Raw genomic sequence first — 24368 nt, forward strand, 5'->3', positions numbered from 1 at the left:
GGAATTTTATAATAAATAAAATAATTTAGAGATGGAAATAAAATCACTATCAGTTCCTGCAAGGTCAGGGGGAAAGCACTTTTAAGCTAACTTGATATCTTTGATGAGAATACAAGTCTGGTTGGGAAGATAATAGTATTGCTGTGGTTGACTTTTCTTAAGACCATTGATTGACTCTTTATTTGCTCCCCATTTTGAAGAACAAACAAGGAAGCAAAAATTCAACGTGACCTGTGTTAAAATGACTAAAAGGAAACTGAAAATTTTGGAAAGGAATTAATCAGGGAATCATCTCTGAGTGGATGTGTTTCTAATCAGGACATGTAGAAATCAGTGTTTGGCTCTTTTTTTGTTTAGTATTTACATCAGATACCTGAAAAAAAAAAAGGCAAACGATCAAGGGTGAAATTGTCAGATGAAATTAAAACTGGGGAAATGACTGAATAAAGAGGAGGGCAGACTGTTGATTTGAAGTGAACTTAATCACTTAGGAAGTGTTGTGGTTTAACCCCAGCCAGCAACTAAGCACCACGCAGCCGCTCACTCACTTCCCCCCCCCCCAGTGGGAGGGGGGAGAGAATCGGAAGGAAAAAGGTAAAACTCATGGGCTGAGATAAGAACAGTTTAATAGAACAGAAAGGAAGAAGCTAATAATGATAATAATAACAGTAGTAAAATGACAATAATAATAATAAAAGAATTGGGATACACAAAACAAGTAATGCACAATGCAATTGCTTACCACTCGCCAACTGATGCTCAGTTAGTTCCCGAGCAGCGATTTCCCCCCCCAGGCCAACTCCCCCCAGTTTATATACTGGGCATGATGTCACATGGTATGGAATACCCCTTTGGCCAGTTTGGGTCAGCTGCCCTGGCTGTGTCCCCTCCCAACTTGTTGTGCCCCTCCAGCCTTCTTGCTGGCTGAGCATGAGAAGGTGAAGAATCCTTGACTTGGTGTAAGCACTCCTTATCAACAACTGCAAACATCAGTGTGTTATCAACATTCTTCTCATACTGAATCCAAAACATAACACTATACCAGCTACTAGAAAGAAAATGAACTCTATCCCAGCCGAAACCAGTACAGGAAGCCAAGCCCATGCCAAGAGTATGTATTTTAAGGAATAGCCAAATGCCACGGTATTCCTCTAGGAATAATGTACATGCAATGTAGTTACAGCATGTGAGACTCTTCCCTAAGAAGTGTGTCTGAAAAGGACTTGTGGGTCATGGTGTAAAAATGGTAGAACTGGAGCTCCCAGTGTCAAAGATTTGGTGCTATCCATGCATTTATTTATGGAAGAAAATGGAATAGGAGAGTGATTACCTCTCTTTTTAGCTCTGATACGTCCATCACTGCAACGCTGTCCATTGATGAGACTTCAAGAAGAACGTTGAAAGGTCAGAGAGATTCCAGAGAGCATCAATAATAATTATAAACATGGAAAGCGTAACTTAGAATGGCAAATTCAGGAAGTTTTTTAGTTTTTCAAGGAGATATCAAAGGGATGATTTGATCATTATCTGTCAGTGTTTGCATGTCCCAGACCTCTGTTTAGTACAGGGAAATTGGAAGTTGTATCATTGGAAGCTGTGGATGGAATCATTTCAATGCTCTGTTATTGAGGATGATTGCAGAAAGGGAAGTGAAGGCTTTGATGTAAGTGAATGCCCTGCGGAAGTCTGTTCTAGACCTGCCTTTGTCGTGGCCTTCCTATGTGATATTAAACGAAGTGTTGGCAGATAGTCTATAAAATGAGTGGTTCTCTTTCTTTTATTTTTTCTTTTTTTCCTCTTTTTTAAAAAAACCAGATATTTTTGCAAGTGGTTTTGGTATAGGATGAGCAATTGGTAGCCTGTAGAGGGAAAAGAAGTAGGAGAAGAAATAGGAATCTGAGTGCAAGGTGAATCAAGTTTTAGATCCATTAGCAGAATTATGCAGAGGAACTTGCCTCTTTCCTACATGACCGAGCAAGCAGTAAGAAACTCTTTCTCCCATCCCTCTCTTTGTAATAATAATAATAAAAAAAGTTGAATGGAAAACATGAGGAGTTGCTGTTAATAGCTCCCCACATGTAAATACGTGGTTGGCAGAACCTTGCTAAAATAACCTTAGGGCACAGAGCCAGACTTTCTGTGCAGCTTACGTATGTAGATTTTGTAACCATAAGTCAATGTTAAAACATTAAAAACAGAATTTATATGTGTAATGGAAAGATTTAAAGTATGCTTGCTTTTCTTTCCTCTAGCCTGGGAATTTGATAAAAGAATGTTTTTCACTGAAAAAAAATTAAAACAAGAGCTGCCCTATGTTTTGTTTTTTAAGGTTCTGTTAAGCAGCAAAAATAGTTCTTAGGTAGTTACTTCTCCATATGTTGAATTGTAGGGGAGGAAAAATATACCCAAAGTATTTAGGAATGAAACCACATTAGTCATGAGGGATGATGACATCATCATGTCTTTCCCCATCGAGATGTCAAGTTTTAACTCGCTTCATTTGCTTGTTGCACTGTCAAGAGTAAGCATGATGTAGAACCAGTCAGTGTTTAAAAGAAGTTGGTAATAGCGCTCAGGTTATCTGAGAAATAAATCTAGATAGTGATCAAGGTTATACCTTGTGAAGTCAGAAGGTCTTATGAAAGCAATTGTTTAGGTGTGGTTATTTCCTGAGTTAAGTGTGATATCTACAATAAATTATTTAGGCATGTTCATTTTTATAAGAAAACTGGAGTAGTTCAAGAAATAAAGTATAGCCGATGTGTGCAGATTATTTTTGCCACTAAGAGGAAAATAAATTAGTTTGATGAAATAAAAATATTAATATTTAATATCAGAATAATTTAATTGATATCACTTTGATTTCCACACCAAAGATCTTGGTTATAAATAGCAAATTGGGAGTTGCATTCCTAGTCAGTTCTGAGGCGATAATTCAGCTCACAGTGTATGTGGGAAGCTTTGCTGCCTTTGCAGGGGTGGTAGATTTCTAGTGAGACATTAAAATGTAGTCCCTCCTGCCCAGCTCTGTCATGGGCTGAGGAAGACTGGAATCAAGTGCTTCTGGAAGAACGAAGTGGGAATTCTCTCTTAGTAAGTCCAAGTGTGTCTCCCAGGGTATAGCTGTAGTGCCAAGTACATAATGGCTATTGCATACATAGAGTAAGTCCACTTACCATTCTGAAACCAGTATTGATGCTGTTTGTTTTGCACAAGATAAATGAGCTTTCCACAAAGGGGAAAAGATCATGTGGTAGTGTTGCTTTTCATAAACACAGAAATCAACAAACTGAACAGCCAGAAAAGAGGAATTCCCACTCATTTTTAGTTTGTGTTGACTTGACTTTGTTAGCAACACTGCTTTCCCTAGGGTCTGTTTTCTTTCTTCTAGTTCTTGAGGCTTTCTCAAGAACTTACAGTTTATTTCCTCTCTGGCAGCTAAACCAAGTAGTTTTTCTTTCAGTCTGAGCTGGGAGCAGAGGGTGAGGAGGATCTATCAGTATGGTGTTTCTGGAGATAAATAGTGGCAGAATAACGGAGGCCCTTTTCCTAGGCTTGTATTTCACTTTATTCTGACCTTCTTCTTTTGTTGGTCAGTGGTATGGTCAGCAGGCTTTTTAGCCAGAGAACCAAAAACTCTGCTTTCACCCATGTCCCTTCCCATCTCTGTTTCAGCAGCAGCAGCTCTATACTATTGTATCTCTGTACTCAAGATTTTCTCTGTTTGTGCAGTATGTGAAAGAGGCAGAGATTGTGAATTTCTTGGTTTTCTTGGCATTCCATATTCTCCTAAATATGGAGAGAATCCTCGCAGCCCAAAACCCCAACTCTAGCAAGTAGTTTTAAAAAGTTCCTAGGATACTTACGCCTTAGTCATCTAGATAACAAAAAATATTCTGAAATACCTATCCCTACTCTCATCTGACATATCACTTCCAAATCTTACCGTCGTCCTTGACACAGGTGTCTCGGAAGAGTAATTGCACTAAACTGCCTGTTGTCAGCAAAGACCGTGTAATGTAATTTAAATAGAAGCTTTATTCTATTCTGCTGCATTTTTCTAGCTGTATATTGTTCTTATCTGAATGTACCTGTGTTTATTTATAAGTTATCTGTTAAGGAGGCTAAATTACTCTACTTAGCAAGAGCCAAGTCGTCATAAGCATGGTAAGATGCAGTGTCCATCAGGCTTGTGTAGAGCAAAATTTATAAATATGGTTGCTTTTCTCAACAGAATTTTTTACGTTACTCAGCAATTCCTTTTTTTTTTTTTTTCTATTTTATTATTTTTTTCAGCATTCTCAGTCTATATACTGTCCTGAGATTAAACACTTGTTCTTACAGGAAAAAATAGTATGCTATTTACAGAGACAATTTATAAGTGTTCCAGCAATGTAAAAGACCCTTAAAGTAGGCATACATTAAATTCTGCTCATTGTAGGGCCTTTTTAGATGCCAGATTAGAATAAAGTTTTATTTTAAGGGATAATTTCCAAGGATATAACAAATTTATACATGAGCTAGGCCAAATTAAGATCTTTGTACAGATAAAGGATTCACACAGAGATAATTTCTGTCTGTAAATGAAGTAATTCACATGAAACAATGACCCATGCAATCTGTGAGTAGGATCAGCTTCAGGGTGCTTCCTCCACTGCTCCAGCCAAGGAAATTCCAAGGGATACAAGCTTTGAAAAATCTCTGAGCAAGTTAGCATAGCTGTGATGTGCTTTGCTGCCCCTCATCTTGCAAGTGCATAAGCAACCAAAGTCTAGCTCTTAACTTCTCAAATTTCAGAAGAAAGTAATTCGCAACACAAAAAATGTAACATAGAGTCTACTGTCTTGATGTAAGACACACATAGGGTTTAATGGCTTTCTATATCAATGCTGCATGTTGAATTTTGCATCTGATTCAGCTAGAGTTTCATGTAAGAAGGGTTTAACTTGTTTATTGATGAAAAGAATCTGTCAAGGAGTTAATAGTTATGTGTTAGAGATACAGATGGATAATAATACCTATTATATTGCTGAATATCCAGATTAAAAATCTAAATCAAGTAACTACCTGTTTCTTTAAGTGTTGAAAAGAAGTCTCAAATGTTATGCTGTTGTTTTTGTAATTGCTGCTAAATTTAATGTGTTGGTGAAATCAAACTTAATTATCTGCTACATTAGTTTTATAGACACACACTGATTTAATTTGGTTTTAAGGTTTAATGAAGAAACTAGAAGAGGAGATAAATTTCAATTCATACTTGGTTACTGAAAAAATACCTAGAGAGCTTGAAAGTAAGAAGAATTCAACATATTTCCTACAAAAGGTGGTTGCAGAGCCAGCTATGAGTCAATCTGATCTCAATGCACTTGAAACCAAGGTAAGTTGACCAAGGTCACACTTAATTTGTGTTCTGTAGCATGGTCTAAGGTTCTTGTACACTGTAGTTTTCTTACCCCTACTTTATATCCTTGAGAAAATGTGTCATTCCCAAAAGAACATCCCTTCAATTGTAAAACCAAAGATGTGTTAATCACTAAATGCAAACTCTCAGATAAGTTTTTTTAAAAAAAACCACAAAACAAAAACAAACAAACAAACCCCAAACCCAACCCTATCCTTAAATGCTATTTAGAAAATTGTGTTAGCAATTTGCTATGGTATGAGCAGAGATGTTAATTTAGCACTTGATTTTTGATTTTTCTTCTCTTCAGATTTCACTTGTTTTAAACTCATTGACATCAAGGGAGTTTATACCAACATATAGAGAGTATTTATGGAGTGGTAAACAATATTCTCCAAGTGATACATCTTCACAACATTATGTGTTAATCAATGTGCAATGGCTCAGAACTCCTTAGTGTTTGGAATAGGTCTGCATCATTTGTCTTAGTTGGTAAGACCAAAGGAAATTTGGGGATCAAATACTTGATTTACTTTTCCAGATTTTTTCAGAAGTTAAAAGCAAATAATGTTAGAATGACCAAAAATCCTTATTTGTAGTATGTATCCAAACTCTGCAGAGGGATTTGTTCCCACATTTATACACAGAAGTACATTTATACATTTCACTCAATGAAGTTTTCATATTTGCATAATCCTAAATGAAAGATTAAATACGTAATACTATGTTCTAGAAGAATTTAGAGGAATGCTAATTATTAGTATTTCTGTTGGTGATGATGAAGATTTACAACAATGTTAGCTAGGGTAGGAAGACTAGTCCTACATTCTACTAGGTACACTGTTCAGTCTAAATGTCTTCTCCTTTTACCAGTTGTTTTTTAATATTCTTAGGATCTCCAACGCAGCCTTTGCTGTGAAATATAGATAATGAGGAAAAGGAGTATTTGTAATAGATCAGAGAATGATCTACCTGTGGGCATGAGGGCTGCCATCCACCATTCTTCCTGTGTCTTGAAGCACAGAGAGGTTCAGCAACTCCCTCAACATCATAGTAGCTTGTGCATTCACACATAGAACATGCCAAAGTAATAAAGAAATGCCCACAGGTTTTTTGGATCAGACAAGAATCTGCAGTCAAGTGTCATCAAGAATACATTCTGGTTTAAGGTTAAGACTACTTTTTACAAAAGTAAAATCAGTGACAGCCTAATGCCATTTTGGATTCTGATCATTATACTTCTAAGGATGACAGCATTATTAAATGGTAGATCAGGTCTGAAATAATAATAAACTAGCTCTGTGATTCAGCCTTTGCTTTCGTAGTTTATTTCTTCTAATCAAAACAATATTTGTGGTTGCAGTAACTTCTTTTAGGCATAGTTGAAGCCCTGTTTTGCACCTTTCTTTTCCAAGAGTATTGTTGGGGTTTTGGCAATATTTTAAAGAACGTCAAGGGTTTTTTTTCTCTTTCTCCATGAGGTAACCTTTTAATTTGTTATATTTTGGAAGTATGTTCTTAATAGATAATAAAAATATGTCATATACTTGGCTGTTATCACAGCATGGCCTTAGACAGCATTTTTTTTTTTTTTAAAGTCAGCCTTCTATTAAAAAGGAGCTGAACTGCACTAAGCATGCTACTATCATGCGTTTTATAATGTATAAAACAGGAATTTATTCACGGAAGGGAATTCTTATGCCATCTTCAAATTCAGGCCTGTTCTACCACTTACAGGCATTTGTAAAGGAATAGAATTTACAGGAGATATCTTTTCCAGCTGCTGGAGTATTTTTAGTCCTATTGAGCACTTTATTTGAAATACTTAGCTTTCAAAGTACACGGATATTGCTCATAGAAATGTTAGGGTAATGCCCAGCACTGTACCTGCGTTACATTTTGACTTCATTGGATTTCAGTACATATTTACACTGCTTGCTTATCAGCACTCATCTAGTTAGCAGAGAATTAAAGGAAGGTTGCTAGGGCTGTGGTTTCCATGGCTGATGAGAGTCCCAGTGTAGCATTAAGTCAGGACTGGAAAAGCTGGAGTCAGTACACTAGTGTAGCTGTTTATGAGTTTCCAGATGCAGTAGGCTCTAAAGCTTCAGCTAGAATGAAGATCAACAATTTGAGATTATGGACAAACAGGCGCATTTTGTGGCAGTAGAAAGAAGGTACCATATTGCTGGAATATGCTGGTCTGTGACTCTTCAAAACATTGATGAAATTTTATATCACTTAGTCTTTATTTGCTCCCCTTTAAACTTTTGATAAATGGTTGAGTGAAAAGGATTTTTAGTTAATATTGATAAAATTACATTTTTCACATAGTATGTGACATTAGTCTTTTTTCTGTCTGTACCAATTCACATGCATTTTTCTCTCCACGTACACCAGTTTACTTCATTTTCAGGGCCAACGTCATGCTTCTGCCTTATCATAAAGGCACAGAACTGGAAATCCAAAAACACAACCTCTTCCTGGCCAACACTTAATGACTCATTGAGTTTTTTGGGTTTGTTTCTCTGTTTTAAAAATGGAACTAGCTGGATTGTAAATCTTGTTTGCAAAGCCTTTAATTCTTGGAGAAGACAAAGAAATAAAGCTCCGTTTCCTTAGTTTTCTATTCTGTCTTGCAGATAAATGAAGTGAACGCACAAATTAATCAGCTTATTGAGAAAAGAATGATGAAGTATGAGCCAATTGATAGTAAATTTTCTATGTATCGCCAACAGGTAAGAAGGAACAAAACATTTGTTAAGCAGAAGCAGTAGAGCAATTTCAGTCACTGATCATCTTCTATACTGATTTTTTTTCTTTAATTTATTTAGCATAAATCAGTAGAAATACATACTAATGGAAGACAAAAAGAAAATAAATAGCTGTTGAACATATGTAAGCTTAGCACTGAGTCAAACAATTACTTTCAATCATGTTAGGGAGTTTGTATTGACTGCTGTCCTTAAGCTGTTAGGTGTTGCCCTTAAGCTGTTAGGTGTTGCCCTTCAGCTGCATCACAGTAATTCTGGAAGGATCATTTTAGAGGAGCTATTTTGGTAAAGCTCCAGCTGTGGACAGATTCTTGAAAGGCAGCATGTGGGCTGACTGCTGCAGTCAGACCTGGATGCAAGGCTTGCTTTCAGTTATATCCCTTGCTTGTGTTTGACCACATGCTATTTCTCCCGTTGCATCTATTAAGAAGGTATTCTTTGATTTTTCATCCTGAGGCTATAAAATAGTCTTTCTATAAAATAGGCTGTCTAGTCTTAGTAAATTCACAAGTTATAAAGAGGATTTATGAACTCTGAGATTTTCAGAGCTTACGCAGAAATGTAAGTGATTTCTCTTCCAGGCAACCTGTACCGCTGCTAATTTTATTGAAGATTTTCATGATGATACAGTGATGGTTTAAAAAAATAAAAAGGCTTAAGTAAAATGTATCAGTGGGAGGAAAAAAATTGTGATAAAATATATACTGCAGTTCAATCACATATGCAATATGAAACGCACCATTTTGTTTTGTAAGAGATGCTCTTCTCTAAAGAAAAGCCTGCTACAGTAATGTGCTGGTACCAAAGCACCAACTGGCTTGTGATATAATTATGTTCAATGTTCAATGGAGGAACCACTCCAGGAGTTCAGGTTGCTGCTGTGAGTTGAAGGCATATGGTGGTCTTTTCTTTGTTCTGCTAGGGACGGGCTTCTGTTTCACAAAATAATCATATATATTGTACCACAGTTTGTCACTGCAGATATCTTGTGAAGCAAAGAGCTGAGATACTACCCCAGCAGAATTCTGTTAGGTATATTTTTGGAAATAAAGCTGGTCCTTTTAACCTAGTGTGAGAAAGCCAGGGTGTATTTTGCTTCATTTTTTCTTAAGTTATCCCTTTCATATGAAGAAACTAACCATGCCTCCAAATTCATGCACATGCATCTAAATTAATGTGTTGTGTTATTTTAAAATATTTTAAAATAGTGTACTTTGGCAAGATAAAAATGCCTTCCCCCCCCCCGAACTAATGTATACTTATGTTCCCAAATCTGTTAGCTTCTGGTCAAATGTTAGGTACTATTAAATATTCCGTCTTTTATAAAATATTATTTTTTAAATGCTTTATCTTCTAGACTAAAAAAAAAAAAAGAATAATCTGTAATCTACACTATTTCTGTACTGTATTGCTTTATTCATTGTCTTCTAGCTATTTGCCAAGATTTAGTGGCTCAGTTCTGCTGTTAGTATAACATATTTCTGTAGGTTGGAGTAGGTTGGAGTTATAAAAATCTGTATTATGGCATTTGTGAAATCTTGGATAACTTATCCAGTTAAGCCATGTTGGTGTATCTTACATATGCACAAAAAGGGACTAAGTAGAAGAAATGGAGCTGCTAAAATGCCTACCTTTTTCTTCAATGAAAATGAAAAAATGAGGTGAAGAAATGTAAATCTAAAATGTAAAATATATCAACATGAATGCAGGAAAAAAGGGTATGCTTGAAATCTCAGCCATACTGAAGAAAGTTGGGAGTCTGCAATCAGCTTGAATGAAATTGTGGTTTAACCCACTGTATATAATGTGTGATCAATGCTTTTTTCTTTGCAGTGAGACATGCTCACATTTCTTAATGAAAATCAGTTTCTGACAGTTAAAATGTGGTTTCAGTGGTGCAATGTCTGAAATTTAATGGATTGCGTTTTACTAATGATTAAACAAGGCAATTTTTACTTTACTTGTCCATATGCATTTTTAATGATCATGCAGGCATCTATAATTTCCCGGAAAAAGGAAGCCAAGGCAGAAGAACTTCAGGCTGCTAAGGAAGAGATGGCCAGCGCTGAAAGGCAGATGCTGCAGAAGACCAATCAGGCCCATGAGTTAGAAGGCTCTGAAGTTCCGAAAGGGGATGAGGTATGCATTATAACAGTGGATATAAGGAAGAGGAAATTTTTAAGAGATGGATCAATTTTTAACAACTCACAATTTCCTTTTAACTTTACATTGCAATAACTGCTTCTACAGTATCTTATCCTTTTTTCTAGTATGTTGTCAAACTACATGGCCTCAGCATTGCAACAGATTGGCCTCTGTTTTTTTAATGCACATATTTTGTCATCAAATTCCAAAATTAACATATTTGAAGACTTTTTTTTTTAATGTGCAGATACTACAATGCTGTCCGGTGCTTTCAAATGCTTTCCAATATTTATACTGCAGCAGTGCTTGATTTGTATTTTCAAAGTAATAATTTCAGTTCTTCACATTATACCTAATAGATTGCAAGGCATATGAGGACTTAATGTTAGGCTGCCTTAACATCCCAGACTCTGAGTCAAAATAATGTCAATATCATCACAATGGTATGATGGTAAATAACTAATTATAAAAGTCAGTGAGACTAATGAAGGGATTAGGAGTTCAAGTGATAAGTCAGGTAGATCAATTTTATTATTTGATGTATAATAAAAATCTGCTTTACTATCTGTTCTCTATATGATATATGATCGTAAAGCATAATACCAGCAATTACCAGAAACGCAGTTAATCCTGTTGTATTTACTACCCACAAAAGTTTTTCCTTAAAAAAAATTTTCCCAGACCCTTCTGAAGTTTATCTGCCATACAGACTTTGACTAGCGCAATCAGCGTAGCTCAGGCAAAGTTATATTTGAAGCTGTATTTGTCAAAGCAGCTTTTTCTTCTTCAAAAGTTTGCAAAGAATAAGGCTGCTGCAGCTGGGTAGTGGTTTGTCAGCAAAATGAATTGACTTTTCTTAAGACAATAATTTCTTTCAGCTTGGAAAAAGCCTGCTAAGTGTACTTACAGGCAGAATCACTAAAGCAAAGAGTATTTTAGCTGCATCTTTCTCTGACTTAATATATCTTTTTATTTCCTCCATATTGTGTTAATTTGCACTGCCATCATTTATCAAGAGTAACACTCTTCGCTTTCTTTTTCTTTGTCTGTTTCTGTGCTTTTTTTACATACTACTCAATACAGGGAATGCCTTTTGTAGAAGGAACTCCCTTCCTGATCCCATGCCTGTTCCACAAAAATCAATTTTCTTTTAGAGGAGTTTTAAAGAGTGAATCAAGTATGGAAACATGGATGTGTACAGTCATGCATCAAGGCTTCCTGTATAATATGGAATACATGCAAATTTCACTTGTGCCTTCTTGCCTTTCTTCCCTTCTGTAAATCAAGATGAAAACTACCGGTGGAAGCAAGGGCACAGAGACTTTGAAGAATTAAGATGTTGATTTCTCTTACCATAACATACTATACATATTCCATAGGTGTTCCATAGGTAGCAATAGTAAGACCACCACTGCATTAGATTTCCCTCCACTACAAGGTTTTTAACTCCAGTGGTCATGGCATGTTGCTAAAGTCTTTGACAGCTTTTTAAATAAAAATAAAAACAGAAGAAAGACAATCTGTGTTCCATGACATGTGATGGGAAAGAAGTGTTTAATTAATCAACAAGAATGCATTACCAAGACAGCAACTCATGTTTTACATTATCTGTAAATGTACTGTAAGGTGAGAAATAATTCATGTTGTGCCTGTTCTTGAGGGGGACAACATACTCTGATCCATAGTAATTCAAGGAGAGCTGGATAGGAGGGAAACATGGTTACAGAACCTCGTAAGAGTCTTAATAATGAAAAATTCAAGTTAATTGTCTGACACAAGGAAGAGGTTCAAGACAGAAAAAAAGGCAAGACCTATTCTGAACATAACCTGCATTCCTTTTGTTCAAATATGTTCTGCTTTTGACATTTTAAACCTTTTCAAGTCTTCATTTTGAGGAGTGAAGAATAAATGGCTGAGCACTTTGGACAAAACCATCAGCTTAAAATAAGAAGTGTTTGTCTTTTCGTAAGAAGCATTTCCTGTTTTATAAAATACTTTCTGCACATTGGCCCAAGGAAGCCAGTATTATACAATCCATGTCCTGTTCTTGTTTATTACTTCATTAGGTACACCATAGTGGTACTCATGGGCACCAGTGTAAAGCAATAAAAAGAGTGTTTCCTATGGCTAAAAACTAGGAAAGGATTTGAATTCTTGATGATTTTGACAGTTTCTTTTTCAAAGGTTGCGGTTTCCTCATCTGGAAAATGGAGATAGTGATATTGAATTCTTTTGTAAATGTCTGCTGCCAAAAATGCTGCATGGGACCTTGGTACTATAGTCTTCGTATCTCCTTAAAGTACATTGCAAACGTATTTTATAGAAATAGTCCTGCTTCAGAGTCTAGGTTGTGAGAAGACAGGACCGATAGATGAGATAAATAAGTTGGCAGGGAAGAGGTGATGAAGCAAAAGTGAAGTGAATAGGTTATCTCTCATCAGTAAAAGTCTCAGTTCATCACTCACCAGACAACCTTTTCGTATAGATTTGTTTCTGATATGTTATGCTTTTAAATTTGTATTTTCTGATTCAGTGCTCTGTTACTCCAGCTTGGAGCCAATATAGAAGGAAAGCTTGATTAATGTAGTAGTGGTGAGTTACTGTTGCAATACATGTGTCCAATGGGGACAGAAAGAAGTTGTCCATTCAACCTTCACTCTGCACTCTCTGACAACCGAGAGCATCCTTATGCTTTCTTGTTGCAGTCACACACATTTTACATTTAGTTCCTCCATTTTCAAAAAAGGAAGAAAGTTTTGCTGTGTTAAGTTTAAAACAGGCTTTTAATACTGCCATGTTTAACCTATCTAAATGCTACAGTTAAAGAATTATTTTTCTCCTATACCCAGTATTTCTCACCTTCTCTTTGTCTGGCTTTGCTGTATCCTCTCATATCATGGCACTCACAAGGCTTGGCAACCAAAGAATCAGTGCCTTCCTAGCTTGTGCTCCCGTACCAGTATTTGGATCTCCAGTTGAAGTCTTCTTAGCACTTCATTCACCAAAAGGTCAATCCTGGCTTAAGTTTTTAGGTGCTAGTGTTTTGCTTTCTCCTCTAATCATAAAAAGGAATGTGAGAGCACTCCAGTTGTTTGGAGAGGTTGTACACCTAGATACAACTTAGAAGAAAGAGTAGGGAATAACCAATTCATTTACATTGAGCACAAAAAGGTAGGAATAAATTGTCTGCTTCAGGGATTATGAAATCTTTTTAAGTACTTCAAACGAAGTACAATGAGCATGGGGCAGTTGGCAGACTTCTAGCTGCAGCTGTCAGATCCTGAAAATTAGGGAATCAAATGTTGACACTTAGAAGGCTAGATGGTTCAATTACAAGTGATCCTAGGTAAAGCTGTGATATTTTTAGCTCTTTACACAATGCATTGTACTTTTCAGAGTTCAGCATAGGGCCCCAAGAACCTAGACTTTCCTAAGGTATCAGAATAGAATAGTATCATAGCTGTGATTAGCTACAGTAGTTGAAATGAATATGTTTTCGAGAACGTGGCATAGAAAGTTCTATCAGCTTGTTAACAGATATGTAAGGTTTGCATATTCATTTATGTAAGGAGTTTAATTTTTTTCATACAAATGCTCATCCATGCCTACCTGCCCCGTGGTAAAACAATATAAAAAAATGCTTCAATGTGCAAACAAAGAAAACAGTCTTGGACCATAGATCTTGTCACTTTTCCTCTAAAACTGTCGGGTCCATCTGAATCCACCAGAAACAGTTATCGAGCTCCAAACTAGGTGGATAGATTTCTAAGAGAGTAGCTATAAAGGAGCTCACAACTCGAACATGAAGTGGTTTAAGCGAGGACCCAGCCTATATTATCCTATCAGTTTGCTATCTTTCTCTCAACTTTTCACTAAGGTTCTAGGTACAGTTATATTTCTGTCTGTCAAAGGCTCCTTACACACGAAAATAGGAGAGTAGCTGGTAGTCAAGTTGTGAGAACAAAAGTGGCAAATCTGTAGGATTCTTACAGAAGCCAGAAGCTTTTTGCTGTAAGAAGTTAACCATAATTTAAGCCAAATGTATGCAGTGATTCAGACAAAACTGAACTGAACTGGATGCTCTTTCAGCACCCACTAGCATGAATAAATCATCAATTTTATTGATCTGTGCATTTTCAGTAATAACTGAAAATAATTTTTCATTATAAATATTCTGATTGATCCAAATTATTAGTAATGGCTACTTTAATACTTCTTTCCCGACCAGAAGCAAGTACTCCTAGAAGAGATATCCAACTTAATGCTAATGAAGAATTTTCCTGATTGATCTGTCCAATGAGCAGGCTGTAGGATACTTCCCTTTTAACAGATTGAGATAATACTGCTCGTATCTTCTAGAAGTTTGTCCTTCAATGTATGAATTATTAACTATATCCCACAGTGGCTGTACTAGCTTAAATTTAGAGGCTCTTTGGAAAAAGTACTGAAAATCTGTCATGATCAGGAACTTTCCTAACTGAATTTTAATACTTTGGACAGCCTGTATCCCATTAATTGGTCTAGTTAGAAAATTAAAACATCTGTTCTCAAGTCTTAATAAAAATAGAGATAGTCAGCTAAGATTTTCCGCAATTATTGTGCTTATACAAATAATTGTATTAACAGAACGGTTTATTTGGAACCTTGTTTAGATTATGCTTTTCAGAAATAATTTTTTTTACAGTTAATACTTTATTTTCTGTAGTACTTTTGTATGAAGAATATTTTGATTACTATAACACCATCAAATTGATACAGTAATCCAGCAAATACTATTTTTAAAGATTTGACTCAAAAGTGAGGGATTAATCTGGGATCTGTTCTTTTCTGAAAACAAGCTTATCTATTTTCTCCTTTAATGATAATCTTAGAATAAGAACCTTATGAAAACTTCACATGGGGCAAATGTTAGTTTTAAGGAGACAAAATGATGGGTTTATAGTGAAAGCATAAGACTAAGCATTAGAGGGACTGGGCTTCGATCCCAATTCAGCAATGCACTGAAGCATGTGGTCAACATGCTTATGTTCTTTCCTGGGGGGGGGGGGGGGGGGGGGGGGGTAACCTGCCAGACTCTGCATGGTCCTGGAGAAGCCATTTTAATAGCCATGGTTCAATTTTGTCATATTTAGAATTGTCGTAATACCTAATTACTTCACAAAAGTGTGGTAAGACTTAATCTGGTGATAGTGATCTCTTTCAGATTGTAGTAAGTGGAGAAGCATAAAGTACTAGCATTGCTGGATTCTTTCAATAAAAATGGAACATAATACAGGAAATCTGCCTAGGGATGCTCGATACCTGCATACTGCAGGGCATTACATGAGAGATCAAAGTCCTGTTTTCATTCACTCTATTTCATAATCTAGATTCCACGCTTGTTAGGTTACAGTCACCCATAAAAATAGCCAAGTCAAAAAGCATAATCTTTCTTTGCTTTCATTTGGATCGTTTTTATATCTCAGGGGGCTCTGACTCTGCTAGCAAACATGGGTTTCCAGACTTGTTTACTTTAACTGCTCACTCAGTGCCAGCATTTGGTTCTTGTCCAGTCATTTAATCTTTGAAGCTTAAATAACTATTTGTGTTAAGTTGCTTGAGAAAGAAAAGCTTACTAGTGGACATAGCCTTGAATGGCACATCACTGTGGGTACTGACAGATCCATGGGAATTCTGCAGGTTGAGCCTGCTGAGTTTCTACGCAGGGAGTGGTTGACCTGGTCTATGGGAAAATGCTGCTGCACAAAAATTGATTCCTTTTGGTTAGTTAACTTTGAAGTGATATGGCTAGACAATGTTATTCTTTTGTGACCTATTCAAATTGTTTAAAAGACCTTTTATGGCAGTAAAATACAATGTTTTATAGCATTTTAAGGGCTTGATTTTTCATCTACATATAGATGGGAGCATGAGATGTATAAAGGTTCAGAAGTTATGCTTACACAAGTGAAAGCACTAGTATTTTACAAGAAGCTTATTTTCAATTTTTGGAAACCTACGGAATGATTCTCAACTTCTAGGCTGAAGAAACCTAATTTTGCTATAAGACCCCTACAAGCTGCTGATTTAAGTGTAGTTAAATCTAGTAACTCCAGCTCTGAATTTGGCCCTGGATCTAAAGAAGCCTTCAGTTAGTGAGATTTTGAGGGGCTGATCTGTGCTGCCTTTGGAGTAGGTGAAGTCTTTTGAAAATTCTGCCTAACTATTGATTGATTTTCTACATATATTATCATTTTGCTACAGTTGTTTATATCTTGTTTTACCTTGTTTGCTGCAATAAAAGCTATGTGAAAGGTTAAGTTTGCTTTTAAAAAGCCAAAGATTGTGATAAAAGATAAACATTCATCTCCTAAAATGAATAGCTTTTGCATGTCAATATAAGTAACCTGTAGTTTGTTTTGGATGAAATTTTTATTATCTAGTCCTAACTTAATCAACTAATAATAGAACATAGGTGGAATCAGTTCTTTAATCAGCAAGATCCTTTGACTTCCATTGTGAAATACATTATGCCTTGAATATTGAATATGCAAATACTTTACCTCCCACTTGAGCTATTTTCAAGACCTTAAAAGTAGCTATAGAAGTGGATAATAGTTTGCTTTTCATCCTGGGATAAACTGACAGAAAATCGTTCAGATTTGATAGCTGTATGTGGTCACATATGAAGTAAGTTTAATCCTTTACATAGTTCTTTACTATATTCCACTGGTCAAATGAAATATCTCAGGAACTACTCGATCAAGACATACAACTGTGCTTCCCTTAAATTTTCCTCAGTTAATTGGAGATTGTATTTATACTTTTATAATCTCTTGAAAATCACAGATAACCTGGTATTGTCTAAGCAATTAAAAAAAAAGCCTTTTGTATTAACTAAGAGGATATACTTGAATTTGCTATGAAAAATAATTAATTCTCGTAATACTATATTAAGTGTGCCAGTAATATAACAAAGACAGTATGACAGTAACAGAACTGCCTCCGCTGTGCAGTGCTGTGGCTTAGGTGACCTTGTCTATCCTTGTCCTAGGTAGTACGCACAATGTAAAATGGTATTCCAAAGCCACACATAGTCCAATCTGCATAGAGCACATTGAGTAATTTGTGGGTTTGTTCTTTCACCAAAAACGTTTATAGCTTTTGGCTTTAAAAATAGTTCTGGAGCATAGCAAGAGAGAAGCAGCTTTGGCCTAGATATTGCACAGGATGGCAGATGAACAGGGTTGATTTCATTTTGGGCATTTTGCCCAGGACACTTTTTATAGAACATACAGTTACTCTGGGGGTTCTTAGGCTGTGGTCACATTGGTTTTTTGGATTTATACTTTAGAAGGGAGAGGCATAATTTTGCAAAAAGAAAAATTCATGTAAATTTCAAAATCTAAGTTCTTTTATGTTTGAGTTTTAAACTTATATCAGTGATAGTGGGACTATATTTTCTCCTCGGGGCTGCCTGTTTTATGCTCACTCTGCACATGCTGAAGCCCTCCTCATCAAGGAACGTTCTGAAGCCTGTTCTTACATCATTTACTCTAATAAATTTTATTTGCTTTCCATCTCTGGATCTGAATGCATTTTTGAGCTGTGACTGGCATTTGCCTTATAGCTCTCACATAAAATATAAGAATAAGAGCTAAGCCTGTCTGACAGATGGAAAACATTAAGGCAAAGAAAAATATTACATGTTTGTTTCAACACCTGGTATTTCATACGTGTTACAAATTGAGCACACATGGATTCAGATGTAAATTAGCTAAGGCTGTTGATCTGTGAGGATATGTATTATTTTACTTAGTCTTTAATAAAAATATAAATTCTCCATTTTTAGATTTTGAGTGAAATAGATACCGCACTTCTCTGCTTCTGTGCAGGGACTCTGCTTTTATTTTCCTGGTTTTACAAACTTAGCCAGTGATACCGTTTAGGTCTGCAAGAGTCAAGAAAAGAGGACAACAAAATGTAACTATTGAGAACTAGCATTTTTAAAGAAAGATGGTCTTTTCCCAGGCCCTCTTCTGTTCCAATTTTTCTGCACTTTCTCATCATGTTTCTTAGTCCGCAGAGCTCTTTGGGGTTACACACTGCTGATGTGGTGCTCTGTTACAAGTGCAAATTACTATTACATTAACATTTTTTTATTATCCATGATTCTCACAACATTTTGCAAAGAGTAATTACTTTTCCAACTGTCAAATGGTGGTAAGCAGAACTGAATGATCTCACTATTACAAATGAGTGAGCTGGGACAGAAAGCAATAGAGCTGGTTTTCTTGATCTCACTCAGTGAACAAATGCAGAGCTGAAAATAAATAGACCCTGGGAATCCTGAATTCCAGTCCTCTGTTCTAAACACTTAATCTTCAATATGCAGTCCAAATAGGATAATTACATTTATATAGCAACAGTCTGCGATAAGGCCCTTTTTTACTTTAAGTTAAATGATATTTCTGTTCTCTGTCTTTCCAGTTTAAACACTATGTTAATAAGCTCCGGAGCAAGAACACGTTTTATAAAAAGAAGCGTCTGGAAATAGCAGAAATTACAGCTGAGTATGGTATCCTCCAGAGGACAGAAGAACTTCTAAAACAGCGCCACGAGGCTATTCAGCAGCAGTTGGTAATACAAGCATTTACTGCTCCCACAGTCCATCACCCTTCTTTCCCTGATAATAGTTATATAATAAGATGAATGTTGTTTTGTTAGATTCTAATGTATATCATCCTCAGCTCTCCTGCTGTCATTATTAAGAGAGTCATTAGGGTATAAAATTTATTTTTGTTTGTTGATTATGCTAAGCTGCTGTACTTCATGTTCAGCAACTGTTTCTTACAGGCAGTCAGGACTGTTGTGCAGTTTCTTTTTAGACCGGGGGGCTTGACCCTGCATTTTAAAGTCAATGGTAAATCTTCACTAACTCCAGTTACAGCAAGGCTGGATTCTTAAATTAGTTTTTGGTATCCACATACATAGTAAGGGCTTTGAAAATTATCAGCAGCAAGCAGGACTCAAGTTACTGCTGCAAAAAATATAGGAATAGTATTTAAAAAAAGAGTGGACAGGAAGGAAATGTTCTAACCCCAGAATATTGAGAAGAAAATGCATTTCGCAGTCAGTGAAAAATTTAAAACCAGATGAATGCTTTTTCTAAACCAGAATAGCAGGAGAAAGATTTCTGCTATGCATAACTAAGCATTCAGGGAATATACATGCATCCCAAATGCAATACTACTGCTGTAGTCCTTTCTTCCAATACCAGTAGTCTTGTTATCAAAATATTGTGTTTAATCTATATCTGGTTTGTTAAATGTACATATTTTGCATTTTTAAACATAAAGGTATTTACCTTATTAAAAGAAAATTGGAAGTGTGAAAATACATGGGATAGACTTTGGAAAGATACTCCCATAGATGCAATGGATGATGTCATGCTATTTCAGTAGGGCATTCATTGTTTAATTAAAAATAAAACCAGAACTGCTACCTGGGTAGAAAGAAGCACCTAAGTAGTAGGATCAGAGCTTTTTCTCGTGATTGCTCCTCAGCTAGAAGGAAGGTGAAGAAACACTTATGAACATTTATTTATAGCAGGATAACTAAGGTACACTAGTCATCTCACAGGAAAATCACAGCAGAGACAAAGCACTAGAAGTTTTTTTGTGAAATGGCTACACATGGTCAACAGTATATTCTCATTCAAGTCTGACCTTTTCTAAACTACCTTGCAGTAAAACTACAGAGCTTTGACTTCATCAAGTTCTTACCACCCATAGAATCAAATATACTTTTTCAAGCCCTGTCAAACAACACACTGCTGTTAAAGTCTACAAAATGCTCCCATCATGGTAGCAGTAGCTATTAGTAGAGTTAAATCTTTTCTTAAACATATGGTTGTAAAAGGTTTTTGAGGGTAATGGACTTGGAGTTCATAGACACATGGTGTTTTTAAGAAGGAATGTTTTGCATTTTAACAAATTGTGCATACGTAAATCAACACTTAGCTTTCAGATTTCAGCAAATACCCTCCTTACATACTTAATAAGCAAGCATTGCTAAAGACCATTACATCAACATATAATTAAATGTAAAGTTTATGTAATATAATGCTAGAATTTGGTAAGATGGTATTAGTATTCCTATAATGAATACAATAATTAACTTAGATTTACTTGACTTGTTTAAAAAATAAGTTAGCTACATCTTCAGATTAAGCATCTGGATTTTACATATTGAACCTCTTCAGAGCCTGACCTAAAGACCACTTCACTTTGTGGAAACTTTCCGGTAATTTCACTGGGCATTGGACGACCAAATAGTGTATTTACAGAAAGCTGTCATTATCCTACTGTACAGGCACTAGGTAAAAAGTTAGTTTTTCTGGCAGATAGATTATTAATCACTTTTAAAATAAATTGACTACAGTACTTATCTTTTCCGCTTTTTTACAATATTTTGGCTCTATGAAGGAATTTGCTATGTTACTTGATTAATGAACTCACACTCAGCATTTATTTTTTGTGTCTGCAGCAAGCTATTGAAGACAAGAAAGGTATTTCTGGATATAGTTACACCCAGGAGGAGCTGGAAAGAGTATCTGCAGTAAAGAGTGAAATGGATGAAAAGAAAGGCCGGACACTAGATAACATGTCTGAAATGGTGATTTTTGTCTTAAACCATTGTATTTCCTTAATTAGTATCTGGTTCCTCAGCATAGAAACCAAGTTTAATATTTTTTTGGGGGGGGGTAATTTTCTTTTAATCTATGTTTATATAATAAAAAAAATTTTCAAACAGTATACATCTGCACAGATAATCTTGAAAAAGTTTACTAAAATGTGCATTTCTTTTAATTTAGAATTATAAAAAAAATAAATCCTACAAATAAATCCTACTTTCCTCCCCTTCAGAAACATGAGGGATATCAAGTCTTGTCATCTTTGGTTTTTTTACTGTTTTTGATTTCAGAAGTGGTTTCATATTTGTTCTTGCACATTATTTGAAAGAGACGAATGGTTTGAATCTTTAACTGAATCTTTTTCTAAATTATTTATAAATCACTGGAGTTAAGCATTTGTTAAAAAATACTTAATATGTCTAAAGAGCTAAATATCTTGTCTTTTTCTCTATAGCCTAATTTTCAGTTGCACTTAGAAATGTCATGTTTTAATTTAACTTCCCACATAGCCATAGAAGCAAGACAGAACTTGAATTTCTAATTTGAAAATATTATAAAAGAGCAAAAAGCAAAATAGCATTCTTTGAAATCATGAGGGCACTTTTAAAATAAAGCAGTATAATTAAAACAGAATGACTCTCAAATAGAAAGCTGGATCAAATTCAAATTTTTAGTATAAATATTTTAAAGTGACTCTGTTTTAGCATTTTCAAACTCTATTTAACCTATGCAGGTTTGTTTGTTTGTTTTCTTAAGGATTTCTTCCTTTCTCTCAGTCCACCTCTAAGCAACTCCTTCATTTTCCCCTACTCCTTAAGCTCTTTAGGTGTCTGGCACAGATGCTGTCTTCTGGACTTCGCTGTGATGTTCTCAGTTGAAACAATGGGAGCAGAGTTTGTCTCATTTGTGGTAATGACCCCACTGCAAGATGGGCTCTTTCCCTTCGTTAATTAGACCTGAACTTTTGTTATGTTATATATAGTTCAGGCTTTCATTGCACATTTTTTCTCTCCATATTTTGATTTCTTTCCCTTTCTTTTCACATTCCTAATTATATAAATGTACTATTAGTATCATAGTGTTAATGTATATTATTTTGTCCCTCTTTCAGGTAAAAAAACTTAACATTATGGTGGCAGAGAAGAAGGCAAGCCTAGCTCCTGTTATCAAAGAACTGAGGCAGTTGCGTCAAAAGTGCCAGGTTAGTAGAAACACTTCTCTCATTCTATGTAAATAAAGTCAGAATCACAAATAAGTCTAATTTACAGATCTCTGTAGTGCTGTACAAGGACATAATCAACTTTGAAGGAAAGCTGGAAATAGCAGAATGGGTCAAAAGTGATTTGCAGCAGGCAACATGTTAAAGACTGGAATTCGTAAAAGCAGACAGTGCAGGCACAAAATCATGCTGTCCATTACAGCAATTAAAAAAATTACTACACCAGGGGAAAATATAAAAAATCATGGTTCAAAACCATAGCAAAGTTAGTTTTCAAATTGGTTTCAAAGGTTTTTCTGCATCTCAGCACTAATGATCTCAACTAATGCTCTCCTTTTTAAATGGATTGCAAATAATATCCAAATAGTTGAATACATTGATCTAATTCCTATATTAGTCTGTAGGAATGACAGATTTATCCGTTTGTTTTCAAAATTTTATAGAGAGCTGGAAAAAAAAAAATTCAGGTCCACAGCTGCTGTAAGTTGGCTTATTGCCACAGAAGTAAATAGAGCTATCCATTTATCTATCAACTACATTTCCAGAAAATTTTTAATGGTTCTAGTAAGTGTCAGCAAATGAAACCCAGTTAAGGCGTTTGTTGTGTACTGCTATAAAGCTGGCTTTTCATAGGTAGCAAGTATATTGTTCCTTTCTTAATCTCTATTTTTATAATTATTTTTCCTTTCTTCTTGCAAACACTGCCCTATTAACCTACCATGTTAAAGCTGTGGATGTGGCTGTAAAGAGGAAATTTGCATGCTATGTTGTGGTGTATACAGCTGATCCTCCAGTATGCGAGCGGAGGCTAGTGGCTTCCCCGTGTGTAATAATACCCGTGTGCCTGCTAGGTTTATGTAAGTGTCTGTGAGTGTGCCAATAGCTGAGGTTGGTGTGTGGGACCAACAAGAACACAGTCTGCCTGAATGTCACATGTCAGTCAATTAAAGATTTCATTTATGTACCCTTTTGCCCTTTTCACATAAGGAATTAACTCAAGAATGTGATGAAAAAAAAATCCAATACGACAGTTGTGCAGCGGGGTTAGAGAGCAATCGCTCTACACTGGAACAGGTAAGATGGTGGCGTGTTCATGCATATTAATAAATGCTGTGCAACCTGTTATTTACTATGGTACGGTATTTTCCCTGCCTTCCCTCTGGATACAGAAAGTACAAATCCACTTCAGGTGGAAATGAGTCAATGGTGATCCACAACTATGCAAATCATGCCTGAAGCTGCTGTGGACTAGCTGCAGTCACACAAATCTCCTCTTCTGAAGAGCAACAAATGAACTCAGTGGTACGTCAATCCATCCACTGATGTCCAGATTTGATTAGCAAGGATATTGTAAAAGAAGACACATCTGCCGGAAATCCTTCTGACCTAGAGAGTATCTGTTAGAATAGAATTTGACCGTAAAATGAGGATTAGTTTATGAAGACAAATCTTTATATTTGTTTAGCAGATTCATTAAATTAGCAACCAATCCAATGCATAATTAATGCACTGAAATTGATGGCAAGGATACATCATTAAATGTGACTGTCCTGTATTCTTGCATACAACAGTTTTTTAAAAATACAACCATACAGGTGTAGCTAAGAGCTTGTGTGTATGTAGTTTATGCATTACTTGAACTATAGCACTTTTAGGAGGGAAGGTACTTAAACCAGCGCAATCCTTTAAGGTGGGGTCAGTATTAATATATTGATATGAATCTGCTTTATCTCACTAGATCACCTCCTGTGAATTTTGTCTGGACTTGATTTTTCAAGGCCTTGCACACATAAGGAATATATTTCAAAATAAAAAAGTTGTACAATTAAAGTGTGGGTGGATATATAGATAATTCTTTTCCTGTACTAAAAGTACCTTTGTATAGCTTAATCCAAGCAAAATAAAAGAATCCATAGATAAACCTACTATGAAGTACACCTTTCATAAGAACTATTTTACAATAGCAATCAAGGCTTTTTTTATTGGCACACAAATCTAAGTCATTTTCTAACACATGATGACAATCACATCCACTGATTAAGCTGGACATGAGTGTCAGCAAACTCTTGCAGTTGAACAGTAGAATTCAGTATTCCAGCTGATGGTCTGAAAAGCACACGGTGATGGAGCTTTGAGTTGACAACTGCTGTGTGG

The 24368-nt window shown here is 35.7% G+C and overlaps 1 protein-coding gene across 4 annotated transcripts in view; it reads left to right on the top strand.

Annotated features, from left to right (window-relative positions):
• IFT81 (intraflagellar transport 81) overlaps nt 1-24368 on the top strand; it is a 73935-nt gene that overhangs the window by 11378 nt on the left and 38189 nt on the right. For all 4 annotated transcript variants that reach the window (XM_075041348.1, XM_075041347.1, XM_075041346.1 and 1 more), the window contains exons 9-15: nt 5214-5377; nt 8044-8139; nt 10168-10314; nt 18790-18939; nt 20848-20976; nt 22107-22196; nt 23202-23288. In XM_075041348.1, coding sequence (XP_074897449.1) covers nt 5214-5377; nt 8044-8139; nt 10168-10314; nt 18790-18939; nt 20848-20976; nt 22107-22196; nt 23202-23288 — 863 coding nt within the window. The remainder of the gene's footprint in view (nt 1-5213; nt 5378-8043; nt 8140-10167; nt 10315-18789; nt 18940-20847; nt 20977-22106; nt 22197-23201; nt 23289-24368) is intronic.

Source organism: Buteo buteo, chromosome 11 (assembly GCF_964188355.1).
Source record: "Buteo buteo chromosome 11, bButBut1.hap1.1, whole genome shotgun sequence".
In the NCBI taxonomy this organism is placed as follows: Eukaryota; Metazoa; Chordata; class Aves; order Accipitriformes; family Accipitridae; genus Buteo; species Buteo buteo.